General features: G+C 38.7%; 1 protein-coding gene across 1 annotated transcript in view; it reads right to left on the reverse strand.

The window, feature by feature from the left end:
• The window catches only part of LOC122811987 (carabin-like), a 1241323-nt gene that overhangs the window by 1124911 nt on the left and 100173 nt on the right, over positions 1-16239 (reverse strand). The window contains exon 2 of the mRNA XM_044084192.1: positions 7016-7204. Within this exon, the coding sequence (XP_043940127.1) occupies positions 7016-7197 (182 nt within the window). The 5' untranslated portion in view covers positions 7198-7204. The remainder of the gene's footprint in view (positions 1-7015; positions 7205-16239) is intronic.

Consider the following 16239-nt stretch of genomic DNA (forward strand, 5'->3'; position numbering starts at 1 on the left):
CATGGCCTTGTATGTCAGGCAGAGATCACCTCTGAGTAGGCGGTATGCAACCGAGTACAGCTGGAGTTTCTTCAGTTGAGCTGCATAGGGCATCTGTTTGTGGCCAGTGATCCTCTTGATGTGGTACTTCTGTGGTCTTTCCAGCTGTTGCAGCTGCCTTGTAAGGTGCAACCCAAATAGGGCATTGTACTCTATGATGGGTCTAATGAGTGATGAGTAAAGGGGCACAGTGACGTCTTTTGATCTTGATGCGAACCCTTTTGTGATTAGGTGGGCCACATAGAAGGATTTTCTAACCACTTTGGCAATGTGATTAACAAAGGAGATATTACTGTCTACTAGGGTCCCCAGATCCCTTAGTACACCTTCCATATTTAGGGGACTACCACCTATGTGGTAGTTTGTGGATACTTTGTTTTTTCCAATGGGGATGACTATGCACTTTTTGGCATTTAGCTTGAGGCCATGATTTTGACACCAGGTATCCATCTCAGTGAGACCCTTCTGGAGGATGTCTGTGTCAGCCGGAGAGTCAATTATATCCCCTAGTTTGCAGTCATCTGCAAACTTGGTCAGCCATAGTCCTCCTGTGCTTGCCTGTACCACTGAGAAGTATATGCTGAACAGGAGGGGTTCTAGGACTGAGCCCTGGGGAATGCCACCTGTAACCGGTTTAGAGTCAGACCTAGTTCCTGCAACTCTCACCATGAGGGTTCTGACCATGAGCCTGAGCCAGTTGGCAACCCATCTTGTGACGTAGGGGTTTATGTTCAGGCTAGTGAGCTTGTCTATAATACCAGAATGGGGAATGGTGTCGAAGGCTTTTGCGAGATCTAGGAAGGCTGTGTATGCCACCTTTCCCTCATCTATAGCCTTGTTAAATGTCTCAAAGAAGTCCACTAGGTTTAGAAGGCATGATCTGCCCTTAACAAAGTTGAACTGAGTAGGGTCCAGTGTTTGGATGTTCCCAATGTCTCTGTTAATAAGTTCCATGATGATGTGCTCCATAGCCTTGTAGACCAAGCTAGTCAGGCTTATAGGGCGATAGTTCCTGGGGTCTGTTGTGGCTCCACCTTTGTGGAGCTGAATAACCGTTGCTGTGTGGCATTCTATGGGTATGTAGCCTGTGGAGAGGCTAAGTTTGAACAGTGTATTTAGGTGAGGGTTTAGTTCATCTTTGAACTCATGTAGGACGCAGCCTGGGACAACATCCGGTCCCATTGATGCTGTGTTTTTGGCTTTGGAGAGGGCTGTTTTAACCTGAGTGTCTGTGATTTCAGGGGCGCTACATTCTTCTGGTATGGTTATGGGCCCTTTTGGGGGTGAGAGGGGGTGAAGTTTGTACTGAACCTGTCTGCCAGGATGTTGGCGATATCAGTCGGTTCAGTGTATTCTGTGCCATTCTGCACTAACTCCGAGCAGATCTGAACATTGCCACTTAGATTCTTGACACAGTTAAAGAATGCCTTGCAGTTATCTTTGGAGTCTTTGGCAATTTTTCTTTCGAAGCTCACCTTTGATTTTATGAGGGATCGTAGTTTCTTGCTGACACTGATCAGGGATGTCTTCCCTTCTTGGGATTTTACTCTTTTCTGTACTAGTTTCCTCCTTCTGTTGTATAGCTTGTTTATGGCAGGGGTCCACCAGACTGGTTTCCTTTTCTTAGAGGAGTGAGTCTTGGTTTTGCTTGGGATAGCACGATCCATGCATTCTTGTAGGTGCCCATAGAATGCATTAGTAAAGGATTTTAGCATGGGGGCCTTGAAACTTTCCACCTCAGTCTTAAGTAATATGAAGTTTACTTTTGAAAAGTTTTTCACGGTGGTTTCCTTGTCCTTGGGTGGGGGTGGAATGTGGATATCCAAAGTGATTTGTTTATGGTCAGATCTAGAGGGGTTGACCTCTGGTGTGGAACACCGGTCACCCATGTTGGTGATGACCAGGTCCAATATGTTGTCACCTCTGGTGGGAGTGTTGACCAGTTGATCCAGGGCATTTGAGTTTATAAATTCTAGGAAATGTTGGGCAAGGGAGTTAGTATTTGAGTAGTTCTCCCAGTTAATGTTTGGGCAATTGAAATCACCCAATATTAGGGTGTTTGGTAGGACCGTTATGTTTCTCAGTGTTTCCAGAAACATGGAATGGGGGTCCTGGGACATGGTGGGTGATCTGTAGCAAGCTACAATTTGAATTGCAGTTTTGCCCATTGTTAGTTGCACGTGGATGATCTCTGAAGCATCGTGCTGTGCCACTAACCTGGAGGTGTGGGTATCCTTGATGAATATGGACACGCCCATGCCTTTTGTATTTCAATCCAGGTTCTGTGGCCGAAATGTATGGTATGAGTTGTAGCCTGGTAGTGCTGGGGTGTTCTCTGGAGCCTTAAACCAGGTTTTTGTTACTGCACATATATCGATTTTCTCCATACTGAGGAGTGCCTCGAGTGTGTGCATTTTGAGGTTTAGACTTCTGGCATTGAGTAGCATTACCCTTAGTTTTTTGTTACTTGTACTATTTATGGCGGTGGGTTTGTCTTTTGAACCTTACCTAAAAAGGCACTATGGGGGTGGCAAGAGCCTTGGCCAGTATTTGAAAGCCTAAGGGTGACAGGTGCAAGCCATCTCTAGCGAAGCAGCGTGGCTTGTCGAGCATGTCATCCCAGGTGGACAGACACTGGATCCACTTTGAATTACACCAGAAACTTAGCCAATTGTTGAAATTGATAATTTTTTATTTATACCGTGGTATCATTTTTGGTGATGGCAGGATGCTTATCAGGGTCAGGATCATACCGGCCTGGGCTACGTGATCAGAGAGCTCTTCCATGTCTCTTTTCATGTAGTCCAGGGAGGTACAGTTCAGGTCATTCACACCAACACGGACAATGACAGAGTCGTATTTGTACTTGTTCTGGAGTGACCTGACTGCTTGTGTTATGTGGCGGATCCTGGCACCCGACAGGCATCTAACAGTAACCTTCTCCTTATTCAGCCTAGTGAGTGGGACGTCAGTGTGCCTGACTATAGAGTCACCTATTATTATGTTGGGTATGTTATTTTGCTTTAAGGGCTGTGATTGCATGGCACACTGGTTTTGTGAAGTATGTGTTTCATGGTTTGTGTTGGGGGTGGAGGTTGCTTGGATATCTGCTTTGGAGGTCCCTGTTGCTTTTGCAGATTTTTATTTAGAGCCTCCAAGTATGTTTTCATGTATTTATGTGTGTTTTTTGCCAGTGCTGGTTTAATGGGTGTATGTGAGACTGGTGGTGTGAAGCAAGTATTTCCCTTCTCCTCTTGATTGTCTGATCCAGTCTTGGGTTGAGAGAGCTTAGCCTCCAGTTTGGCTGTACAACTGCATTTCTAGTGTTTGGTGGTAGGAGGAGAGGGTTGTCTGTGTACATGAGGCAGTTGTAACATTGCCTCAAAATGCCCAGATTCACCGGTTGGACTGGAGAGTACACCTGAAACTGCCCTTTAGACATGCCTGGATAGGTACAGTGAACTGTTTTACTGAATGGCTGGTAAGGTCGAATACAGAGCCTTGTCCTTCTGTACAGTATAGGGGGTCTAGTGCTAGGGTTTATAAGTGTTTGAGTACATCTACTGTTTCAAAAACCAAAAGTCCTGTAATCAGAAAATAAAAGTCACTTTTTAAGCTTTTTAATTTTAGAAGCAGTTTTCCAGGAATTCAGCTCAATCTGTCTCTCGAAAGTAATACTGTTCCAGTCCAATTCATCAGTATTTTTAAGGATTTTATTTTTGTTGACAAAAGTGGATGCCTCCTCCAGTGTGTCAAATATTTTAGTTCTTGCAGAAAGGCATGATTTGATCTTTGCAGGAAACACCAAAGTGGCTTTAATATTGTTCTTTTTAAGTTCCTTGATCAGTGGTAAGCAGTATTTTCTTTTACTCATTACTTTACTGGAATGATCATTGTCAAATCTGACTACATGTTCACCTATTAAAATAAGTGGGCTAGACCATGCTGTTTTTAATATTTAATATTTTTCTAAGCTAGACATAAACTTAACTATAATTGAACCTGGTGGTAAATTTTCCCTCCAAAATGTGTTCTTGAGGATCTATGTGCCCATTCAGTTCCAAAAGATACAATTTTAGGTAGAGTTAATATTTTATGTAGACAGGTTCTTAAGAAGTTTATTATATTGTCTGCTTCATATTTTTCAGGTATTCCATAAATTCTAAAGTTATTTCATTCCAGTCTATTTTCTAAATCATCAACTTTATGAGCCAGTTATTTTGTTTTAAAAGAATTTCAGTCTGAGATTCATCTTCAGTTATTCTTCCTTCGTGGTCATTTAAAGCTTCTTCCATACTGCTGATTTTTGCAGTGCTCAGTTGTGACAAGACTCCTTCAGCATCACCAAAAGTATGCAGGCACTATGTTCTCTTTCATTCAAGCAATTTATAAGTACAATTAATAATATATGACAATTCAATGTAATCTGACTAAATTATAATAAATGAATACAGGCTTCTATATACACTGCTAAAGTCATACCCAGTCTAAGAATGTGTGCATAACTACTGTACAGATGATGAAATGCACATAAACAGGGCTGGCTTCAAGAGACCCTTCTGCTTGACAAAAGCTCCTTACCTTACCCCTTTACCTAAATACATAGGTCTCATGTCTGATTTCCTGTGCAATGCCCTCTCCATGCTCACCTTTGCTACCACAACACAGATAGTACTCAGAAGACCTTGAAAGGTATGCAGGTCAGGTAGAGGTATGAGATTTTTGTACATCCCAGCTGTCAAGAGAAGGTCCAGTACGGTAAACCAAATAAATCGTGAAAAAGTAACCATTCTCCAACTTTCTTCTGAGAGCACTGACCACTGACAGCCCCAGTCTGTCATCATTTGATGCATTTTTAAGCCATACATCTCACAACAGGAAGTGGTTAGAGTCATCACTTATCCTCTGTATCCTCATGTTGACATCCATGTATCTAATAGACTCAAACAGCAAGTACCGCCAGGCAATAACCCACTTAACACTCCTACAATGATCAAGGTTCCCCACCTCTTCTCTGTTCACCAGTAGCAATTATTGTATCTAATTGCTTATCCTTCCCCTCTTTCATTAGTGAGCTGACCAGATGGCCAGACTCCTAAGTCCACTGTCAATAAATAGAGTTACTTGGCAATTTAAGCAACCACCCCTGGCAAATATGTAGACCTCAGCCACCCCATGTCACAGCCTGCTACCAATCAGTGTTCTCGCTTAGCCCATTACATGTCGCAGATGGAGTACATCCCTCCACCTGTATATCTATATCTATCTATATATACGCACACACACACACACACACACACACACACACACACACACACACACACACACACATTGTGAAAAAGCATGAAACTCTTTCTTCATCCCAAGTACCTGATGCACGGCACACACACACACACACACACACACACACACACACACACACACACACACACACACACACACACACACAAAAACACATATTGTGACAAAGCATGCAATTTTTTCTTCATCCCAAGTACCTGATGCACAGCTCACACACACACACACACACACACACACACACACACACACACACACACATACACACACACACACACACACACACAAAAACACATATTGTGACAAAGCATGCAATTCTTTCTTCATCCCAAGTACCTGATGCACAGCTCACACACACACACACACACACACACACACACACACACACACACACACACACACACACACACACACACACACACACACTCTAACTCTGGTGGCCAACAGTCCTACACCAGTTACCTTTCTAATATTCTATGCTGACATTATCCAAATGACATTCACATAGAACAGGACATTTGGATCAAACCACCATGCTGACCATCCTATACTCAACTGATCAGAATATAAACTTACAGTAATCCTCTTGAGGCTCAATTCAGACATTCTGGCAAGAAATGTCACTGTCTTTCAGTTTACTTTATATTATTAAGGCCATGAGCTGCTAATAAGCTACATCCTACAGTTCTGGGTTTGATTTCCTAAGTCTCTGTACCACTGTGTGACTATGAGGAAGTCACTCAGTCAAATAGTTCTCCTAGATTGCCTCTTAAAAAAAACTTATCCCTAATGATTTTACCATTGGCAAATAAATAAAAGAAATGACAAACTATTACAGCTGTGTCCCATTCACACTGCATAATTAATTAGAGTAGATCATATTTGATGCCATAAAATAAATACCAATAGGCAAGGCTACTTTAATTTTATCATAATTTTACTTTATTCTCCATGACACTGAAGTGAATTATGTTACACTAAGTTCCAGAAGAAACAGGGATATGGAGTAAGACATATAGTCATACATAGCACTGACCCTATGAAATTGAGATGAATTATTACAAGGCCATAGCAATTAACATTTTTGCAATACTGAATGAATTCTGAATTAAATTGGGAGTGTGGATAATAAAATATTGAAGAATACCAAGTATTGTCAAACAGTTGCTGCAGAGTATGATGGGTGGCTCTACTGCTTGTGAGCCAGGACTGAGCAGTAGGTCTACTTACTGCTGGGCTGTTGGAAGGTAGGATGAAGTCTTCACAGGTTGGGTCTCTCATTAAGGAAGGAAGTTGTAGGACTTATGTGCTAGAAGATTGCTATCTGCTAGAAGCCAGTGTGCAGTTTTATAGAACAGAAGGATCAATGGATTGGATCCGGCAGTTCCTTGGCCTGGTGCCTTATCTACTCACATGTCTTCACCTACAGCAACATTGTTTTCAGTGTTATGTTGAAATTCATGAGTTGGAAAAACAGCAGGTAGACCATAAGAAAAACATTTTCTTCGGTATGATGCTATCATTCCTAACTTTAGTTGCAAAGGAATAACGAATAGAGAAGGGAGTATTATGCAATGTACAGTGAAGGAAGACCCAGAAAGAGACTGATAATGGATAAGGAGGGGGAAATAATACTAAATATTGTATAACCCATTAAAGGGAAGAAAATGCTACTTACTCTTCACTGGCACCACTGCCTATGAAGCCATACTTGTCTGTCTTGCGATATGGAGCAGCTCCATTAATTTCAGAGTCTGAGCCCAAGGAACTGGAATCATCTCGAAAGCTAAGCTTGCTTTGCAGATCCTCAGGAAGGTCATCCACCGTACTACATAAGCTAATAGAATCCTCAATGTTCATTGCACCACTAAAGAGAGAAAAGTATAAAATCAGCTACTACATACAAGATAAAATACACAAAATAAACATTTTAGAATAGAAAATCAGATATTGGCATAATTCCATTAGCCTTAATTAAGGATCTGTCACACATTCATTGCATTTACTAGCACAACGAGAATTCATTGGAGGAGTATCAGTGATGAGATATGACAGGGCAAGTCTTCACACTGTCTACCTAATTACCACAATTACTAGAAAGCTCACGTATACACAAAATGTTAAGACATCCCTCTATAGGTCAATTCTGGCACTTTCACATTCCTTATGAGAGAACTACAGTGCAGAAACACTGCACTGGAAAAGAAACAACTATACAGAAATTCACCAAGTTCATTATATTGACTAAGAACTTATAGTCTAATTTCTACATTCTGACCTAAGTTACAAAATCCTTTATTTTACATATAATTTGAAAACATAAAAAAGGTACATTATACCTCATCTTATGTCTAGTATCAATATGTAGGACCAGCATCTTTTTGTGTCTTGATGAAGGAAAGGCTGATCTCAATATGCTGAGGTGAGAGGAAAAAAAACTGCCATAGCTGTTTTTAGAAGTACGAAAAAACTGTCAGCTTTTTTTAAAAATTACATTGGTATATAAAATAAATTTAAAAAATGTATGCGTTTTCATACTATGAGTAATTTTACAGACTCCTTCATATCAGAGTTTAAGAAGTTGTCCAGTACCATAGCTATGGCATGGAAGTTTAGTGGGTTAATGGTTTTGATCGAGGTACTTATCTTGTGTCAATTCAGCATAGTCCTGTCCTGACAGCCAGCTATGATGAAAGCGATTTCTAAGAGGAAGTTTCAAATTAACACACATCCTCCCTTTTCTAAATGTTTTTGTATGACCCCTAGACAAAGGGTATGCACGGGATATACTGCAACAGTCCCAGTAATACAGAGAATACCTGTTTTTATAGCATAACTGTTAACATTATCCATTATTGCTAGTTTTACCATTAGTATTGTGTCATTACAACTGGAAGGTACAACGAGTGCTTCAAGAGAACAGCAATATACAGGATATCGTCTCAGAAAATGAGAGCCCACTTATGTTGCGAGCAGATTTTTTCTGTAGCGAGGTTCTCAGAATTATTTTAGCTTTACTGGTACCAAAGGGTACCAGCTGACAGTTCTTATGAGACTGTTAATATCACAGTTGCTTGAGTGTCACTGCTCATGATAAGAGTTTCTTGTGTGCTGCTCTTCATGCCACATAGGAGCAATGTGTTGGTGCTTTAATGTTACTGATTTCTTATGTTATTTGAGCTTTCAACCTTCCTGAAAAAGAGTGAATCATTTTTTGTGGTGTTACTGATTGCTCTTTCTCAACTTTCTCTGACATGTTGTGATTTCTGAGTAAGAATAAGGAAATAATAGTGGTGTAGCAACGAAGCTCTCACCATCTTGCTCCTTTCAAAAAATGCTTTTTAGTGTTTCATGTTGTGATGCATTTACCCACTAACTCTACAGTCCTGAGGTCATGTGCTCTGAAGGATTATATATATAAGCCCTCAATTTTGTAAAGTTCTTCCAGGTAGTTGTGTTTCCAGGGATTGTAGTATCAATGATTACAAGTGGAACCAAGGATATAATTTGTGTATGTGTTAGGGATGTGCTGCCCCCTCCTCTTTCATGTGCAGTCAGGCCATTAACTTGATTATGTTTCTTGGGTAGCACATTAAGGGATTGAACTACATTAATTTGAATATGAATCCAGTTTCCATACTTCTCTGTGGGATAGTTTTCCACACATAACTCTCAACCTCTTACAGCAAGAAATTTGGACAAAGCCATAAAGTGGGACAAAGGCCCAAAAACAGGGATAGTTTTGAATATTGCTCTTATAAACTTCAAAAGTTGATAGAATAACAGGTTTTGCATTAGCATGAATTTTCTGAAGGATATGAAGTCTGAAACTCAGCTGTCTGTTATCTTCTAACTTCAGTCTTTAATGATTTGCCACTAATTCGCCAAAAAAGCACAATTTTATGAAAATGGACCAATAATATGAGGCAAAAATCTGGACATTCTGCAAAAATCTGTACAGTTGAGAGGTATGTTTCCGCAGTGTGCTCTTTCTGTCTTTCAGTCTTTATCCTTTAGACTTTGTTAGTTAAATGCATATCTCACAGCAGGAGGTTCTCCAGTTCGATTCTCAAATGGGGTGTCTTCTTGTGGAGTCTGTATGTCCTCACTGCATTCGTGTGAATTTCCTCAGGGTGCTCCAGTTTCCTCCCACATTTGAAAGACATGCATCTGGAACCTTTCTCCTCGGGCCTTCTCTGAAAATGGGCTCTGTCCCAGTCAGACTTCCCTGGTAAGCAAATGTTAAATAAATAAAAAAATAAATATAACATTTCAAACAATCTTTTTCATTTAGAAGAATTGAGAAAGTTATTAATCTTAGTTACAGTTTCAAAATGTATTAACTTTTTTGCAGTCCATGTCTCAAAGACAGGTCTCTCTGTAAATGGAGATAATGTTTCAGTACTGATAGGCACTGTTTAAAATGTTTTGAACCGACCCTTTGACCATCAAGCCTCTTCTCCAATAGACCCATCCATTCCTCTAATATTTCTATCATAGGATGGCAGGAAGACCAGGCGAGGGGCAGGGATGCGGTAGTCATCCTGTAGTGAGATAACACTTTTTGCATTGTGCTTCTGCTCTCTTATCATTTTGGCTAGCAGCAGTGGGAAGATGTTCTGCAATGTGAAGCTTACAGCAGGTATGCACTTCTGCTTACCAAAGGTGCTCACCTAGTGTACAAAGCACTCTATGTCTGAGCTCACTTTCCCCAAGTCCCTTTGCATTTAGAGTGCAATTCCAGGCTTTGGCAGGACTAGACCAACATCCTAGCCTGAAACAGATGAGTCAGCAGCAACTGCTCACCCCAATCTATCCGTCGCTATACATTTTTACCAATGTCAACTCTGTTAATAAAAGCTGGTTCAGCTGGAGTACAGTTAGGACTGTATCCTTATATGACATAATGCTGGCAAGCCCTGTTTACATTTTCTCTGCAATACTTATGGCTTTCACAGAATAAGACACATTTTCATTTAAGTTAAACACCACTCGAAAAGCAAACCAAACAGAATCCAAAGGCTGGCAGTGAAAACTATCAGGCCAAAATCCACAGATAAAGAGTTTAATAGTAAGCGCTTTCATTTGGTATAAGAGCCAAACTTCATCAGACAAATTAGATACACAAAGATTGCCTTTTATGCATGCATCACATTTTTTAAAGAACCAGCAGCCAATAAAATTCTACTACTAATCACACTAAAAACTAAGCCATTATATATACTTATACAAGATTTTATTTATCATTTTATAACACTACTACACATAAATACACATTTTCATTTAACTAAAAAGTTTTGTAAGATCGATTTGTTTGTTATTATGAGTATTTCACAGTTTATGCCCAGCAGTAAACTATTTTAGGAAGTGCTTCTTCTGCAAAGGAACTACTTGATGTAACTTATTACACAACTATTGTTGTTTCTTGGTCTTCGTACAGTCTTTGAATACAGAATGCATATATTTATAATTTAATACAGAATCCTGATTTTCTTCTTCCTCTTTAATAATTATTCTTTTCTAATATTTTTAATGTTATATTTACAGGTAGATAACTGAGCCATTTTCATTCTATAAATAAGCTAAAATGCACATAAAGTGAAAATAATTTGCATTATCAAGATACTAGGATTACTTGATACCAAACGTTTTGCAATGCTTATTATCTAGTTATGACTATAAAAAATAACTATTATTAATGTTTTCCCACTATGCAGATACATCCAACACACTAACCAGACAGATCTATGTACAGACATGAAATCAAAAGTGTTTACATGAGACTCTTTTCCCTATCATGAACTGATATCAAAAGTACTGGCAAAGAGAAAGGGATATGGGAATTTTAAGTGAAAGACCTGCTCTGTTAGAGTTTTTAGTTGAATTTAGAACAGAAGCTGCTGTTAAAAAAGGGGACAATTTGTAGGGCATATAAAATATTGCATGATAACTATAGGAATCAATCCAAAGAAGTTCGAAAAGACTAGGAAGAGAGACTGGAAAAGCAATTTACAAAAGAACAATGGGGGCTTATGCATAGCTCCTAAATATGCAGCAAAGTTTACAGGCCTTAGGATTTTTGCTTAAAAGTGTTTGCATAGCTATTTTTATAGTCCAAGCAGACTTCAAAAAGATTTCCTCAGGTAGAACAGCTAATGTTGTAGGTGCGATGAGGAAGAAAGGGATAACTGGGAACATATTTTTTGGGACTGTAATGAGTTGGCAAATTTTAAAAATTCCCTACAGAATACTCTGTCAGAAATATTGGGTGAGCAAATGGCTGTAAGCTTGGACATTGGATTTGAATTGCCTAGACACAGTAAGGCATTTTTAAGTTTAATTCTGTTGGTTGCCAAAAAAAAAACAATTGCTAGAAATTGGAAATCAAAGTCTAAACCAGCTGTATTTGAAGTGGTGAATATTGTAAAAAGAGATAAAATAACAGGAAGAGGGATCTTTAAAAAAGGGAAGGAGCAAATTACACAGGAATAAATAGAATTTCTGGGAACAGTACATACAGCATAATGTTCAGGAGGGGAGTGAGGTTAAAGGGAAGGCAGGAATTCAGTAATTTATGTTATGTTAAACTGATAGCAGTTATAAAAAAATAAAAACAAATGTGCTGCACCGTGTATGTAAATGGAGAAAATGTTAATATGGTACATTTTCTTTTCTTTTCTACTAATATATGTGTGCCTGTGTCTTAAGTGATAATTTAACAAGAGTGTTTAAAAGAGCAAAGCACAAGCTTTCCCTTTACAACTTTATCTCTTGCCCACTCTCTACACCATCATCCTTAATACACATACGTTTTTCTCCATCTACTCATTCAGTAACACAACCCCTCTAGTTCTCTCTGATCCTCAATTATGTTCCTAACTAAATACTTCAAAGCCACAAATAAGCATGTAGACTCTTAATTATTGCTTCATGTTTCAAAGTAATGGAAAACTCTCCACCTACCATTATAATGTAATGCAAACACTATCCCCCTCAAAGTGTGCTCAGAAACTACCTGGTCCACTCACACCTATGCGACTACCCTTCACCTTTGTCAAAGCACTCCACAGTACTTCTGACTCAAACTCCCCCACTTGATTGTCCTCTCCATGTGCTATTTAATTCACTTCTTCTTACCTCAACTAACACACCCAGTACTAAATCTAAGATCTATTTATTTATTTATTTTACATTTGTTTATTGGGAAAGTCCAACTGGAATAAGACCCATTTTCAGTGGAGGCCTGGAGAGAAAAGCTCCACATACAGAGATTATACAAAACTTATACAAAAAAAAATATACAAGATATACAGTACACCAGAAATTACATTCTATGCTTCTATTAAATAAATAAACTTTAAATTGTTTCAAGCATCACTACTATTATTAGCCAACTATCTCTACATTTACAGTTGTTAATTTAACTTTTGTTGTTACTTTTTTATGAGCTGTCTACCTACTTCTATCAGCTTTAAATATTGATGGCTATTGTTGTTACTAGCCTGTTTTACATAAACATGTTATAATTATTTCTATATGTCTAACTGATGCTGTAACTTATATACAGCATTTCTTTCCAGGCCTTCATTGCAAATGAACTCCACACAATTGGCCTTTTGCAGTCTACAAACTGAATAAAAAATAAAAAAAATACATAAAGTTCAGCTGGACAAGGTTTTAAGTTTGATGCTTTGAACTATTAGGCTTATTATTATTCACCAGTCTGATGAAGAAGTCTTCTTGGGGGGAAATAGGGGAAGTGTTCTGTAGTTTGTCATCACAATGCAGATTTAGGTCATCCAGTGATTCAGGCAACAGCATAAATAAGTTGATAACTGAAGTTTTTATTCCTGTTGTCAATTTGACATTTACAAATCAACAGGTTAGTACTACACGCATTCAGATTTGGATAGTATGCAGCAAACATGTAGATTAGGCCTTTTTAAGATACCAGCTGAACACCTCCACCTGTTATAATATGTGGTCCTAGGTATAGTATTATCAGGTTTTAGTGAAGACTCAGTAACCCCACAAAATGTCAGACACACAAATATTAATCCAGGAGACAGGAGCAGGGGACTCATTTTTAACACTGCCACAGTTAATAGTTCCAAAGAATATCACATTTAGTCCAGCAGGAGTAAAATGTTATTAATATGATTTAGGTTGATGTCAGCTTTGGAGTGGAGGGCAGAGTGAAGAGCTGGACTGCAGTCTAATGAAGTAATATGACTGGTCATTAGTACAAATTGAAATTAGTATTATACAGTTACAGCAATGTATTATATTTACATAGTGCTTGGCGTGCCACAATTATGTTCTGGAACTGGGGAAGAGACAGCTTGTTAAGCACTTTTTTGACATCAGAAATGTACTTAAAAATCTTTGGTGAGTACCCCTTGCTACTGTTACACTTTAGTCTCATGCTATATCACTAGCAGTAGCCAGTGGTCAGAATAGAAGAGTGTTTGGAAGGATAATGAGCTTTAAAACATGTGAAACACATATGTGAATTAAGTATTTAGCATGTTTTTAAAGTTCTCTGCATTTTCCACCACTGTTCTTTGCTTGTTGCTCTCTGAGAGGCAGTAGTGCACTTAATGCTCCTACACTTTTTTCTGTAACAATTGTAGTACATGGGAGCAGTTAAGCTCCATCCATTACAGAGAATTACTGTCAGGTGTCTCTGATCATAACTCTGCTTCGTCATGTGTTCTTGACACAGATGTCAAGATTCACCTCTCAAGCTTCTTTCTCGAGGTGAATCTTTTGACATCCATGTCTCAAACATATATCAAGATGGTTATGATTAGAGACTTTAACATAATCACCTATGCTATATCAGTGTGTTTATCTAGCAGAATTCCAAGCAGTTGTGTGGATTACGATGCAAGTTCCTGCAGGTATGAGCAGGGAATAGGAAGTGATGAATTAACTGGCAGCGTGATGTAGCGCTCAGTTAAGCATGCCTGCTGTAGAGCAGTAACTAACCATTACCCAAATTACCTGTCTCAAATTCCACCCTTAGCACCAAAGCTATGTCCCTAACCTTAATCCTAAAACCCTGCCCCTAACCCTAAAACTCCATCCTAAAACCCCCTTCCTTAACCCTAAAACTCTGTCCCTGATTCTAATCCTAAAACACATCTCTAACCTTAAAACTCTGTCCAAAGCCATAATCCAGAAATCCCCTCCCGAACACTGTTAAGTTGTGACAACAAATCACCACCCCTTGCCACATCACAGCCTGGCCACTTCATAGCAGGTAAAGTTTGCTACTGTGGATCCTGATGTGATCAAATCTATACAACCATCAAATGCCCTAAATGCTACTGTATATAAGAAAGTTAAGCAGAAACTGTCAAGACAATAAGAAGTCATATCAGCTACCTCCCCTATAGTGGTTGCCAGGGTAATATCTGTGTCCTGACCCCCCCCCAGGCAGGCACTCTTCAGACTTTGTGTACCAACCAGATAACAACTGCTGTGGGACCCTACTACATTAAATAGAAAAACAAGAAGCAGAAATGAATGAGGTAAATTAAAGGGAAAAGCAACACAGACTAACAGCAGTTAACATCAGAAAAGGCTTGTCAATAATTTAAAGGAATGAACTTGGAGAAGAATACCTGTGTCAAGTAATAATGTGGTGCACACCTAAAGACACATGCCTAGAGAATTAAATAATTTAAAACTTTGCAATATAGGCTACAATTATCTCCCTGGCCAGTACTGAGTACCAGCACTTGATTGTTAGTTTGAAAAAGTACAAACAATCAGAATGACTCAGGCCTTGTCAGTAAATACAAAGAAAAAATATAACAGAAACCAATCACTGTTGTTAAAAAACCTACACATGTAAACTGTCCAGTAATTCATGGTACTTCCTATGCACTTTGATCATTGTTGTAACTGGACAACTTTATAGCTAGAAAAAGTCCATTCCAACCAGCAAGAAATTAATACAAAGTCTTAGTCCACTAGAAGCTAGTTTTCTTACTCTACCTTAATTATTTTGCTGTTACGTTTGTCTACTTGCATTGCTACATTACTTTACAAAACACCTCACATTTTTTCAAACCTTAATCCATTATTATTATTATTATTATTATTATTATTAATAATAATAATAATAATAATAATAATAATATTATTTAACAACTGATTAGGTGGACTGCTCCATGAATGTATTTAAATCCCATTCCAGGCCAAAGGGCCCAGAAACTTACATTACAATGTGAATTTTTAAGTAAAATAATAATGTATTATTATTACATACACACTACGCTGCTTCTTGGGAAAAGACTCCCCATCCACATAAAACAAAGTTCATCCCTGACCATATTCAAGCACAACTTGGGTCTACAGATGGAAACAGAAAATTTACCCAAGGCCTGCCCCCATACTACAAATGGACAGAGGCAGCTCCTGGATGCTCTATCCCATGCCTTTGTCCCCTAAAATTATCTATAGTTTGATCACAGTTATTCTCATTAGGGGTGATATATAATTATCGACCATGAAATGGGTAAGGCCAATCTGTAACCAAATGGGATAGGTTAACTCAAGCAAAATAAGGAAAACTGGCTAGGCTTAAAATGGCCTTCAAGGGCAACTAGCCTAGTACTTACCTATGAACCTATTATGCCACTAACATAGTCAATGACAGATACATAATCTTGATCACAAACAAGGACACAGGTCCACAGAAAGGAGTATGTTTGTGTTATTTAACAGTCATACCTACTGGCATTAACAAATCATTTTAATACCACTGCAGTTTATTTAAAATTATAAAATTGCACTTATTGCAGTAGACATCTACAGAGTATGATGGCAGCATTGGACACTTCATTTACTAGAAGCCCTTCCTTCATTCTACAGCGTTCAATCTTATTACAC

This window comes from Protopterus annectens, chromosome 9.part0, assembly GCF_019279795.1.
Source record: "Protopterus annectens isolate FY-2018-M chromosome 9.part0, PAN1.0, whole genome shotgun sequence".
NCBI lineage: Eukaryota > Metazoa > Chordata > Ceratodontiformes > Protopteridae > Protopterus > Protopterus annectens.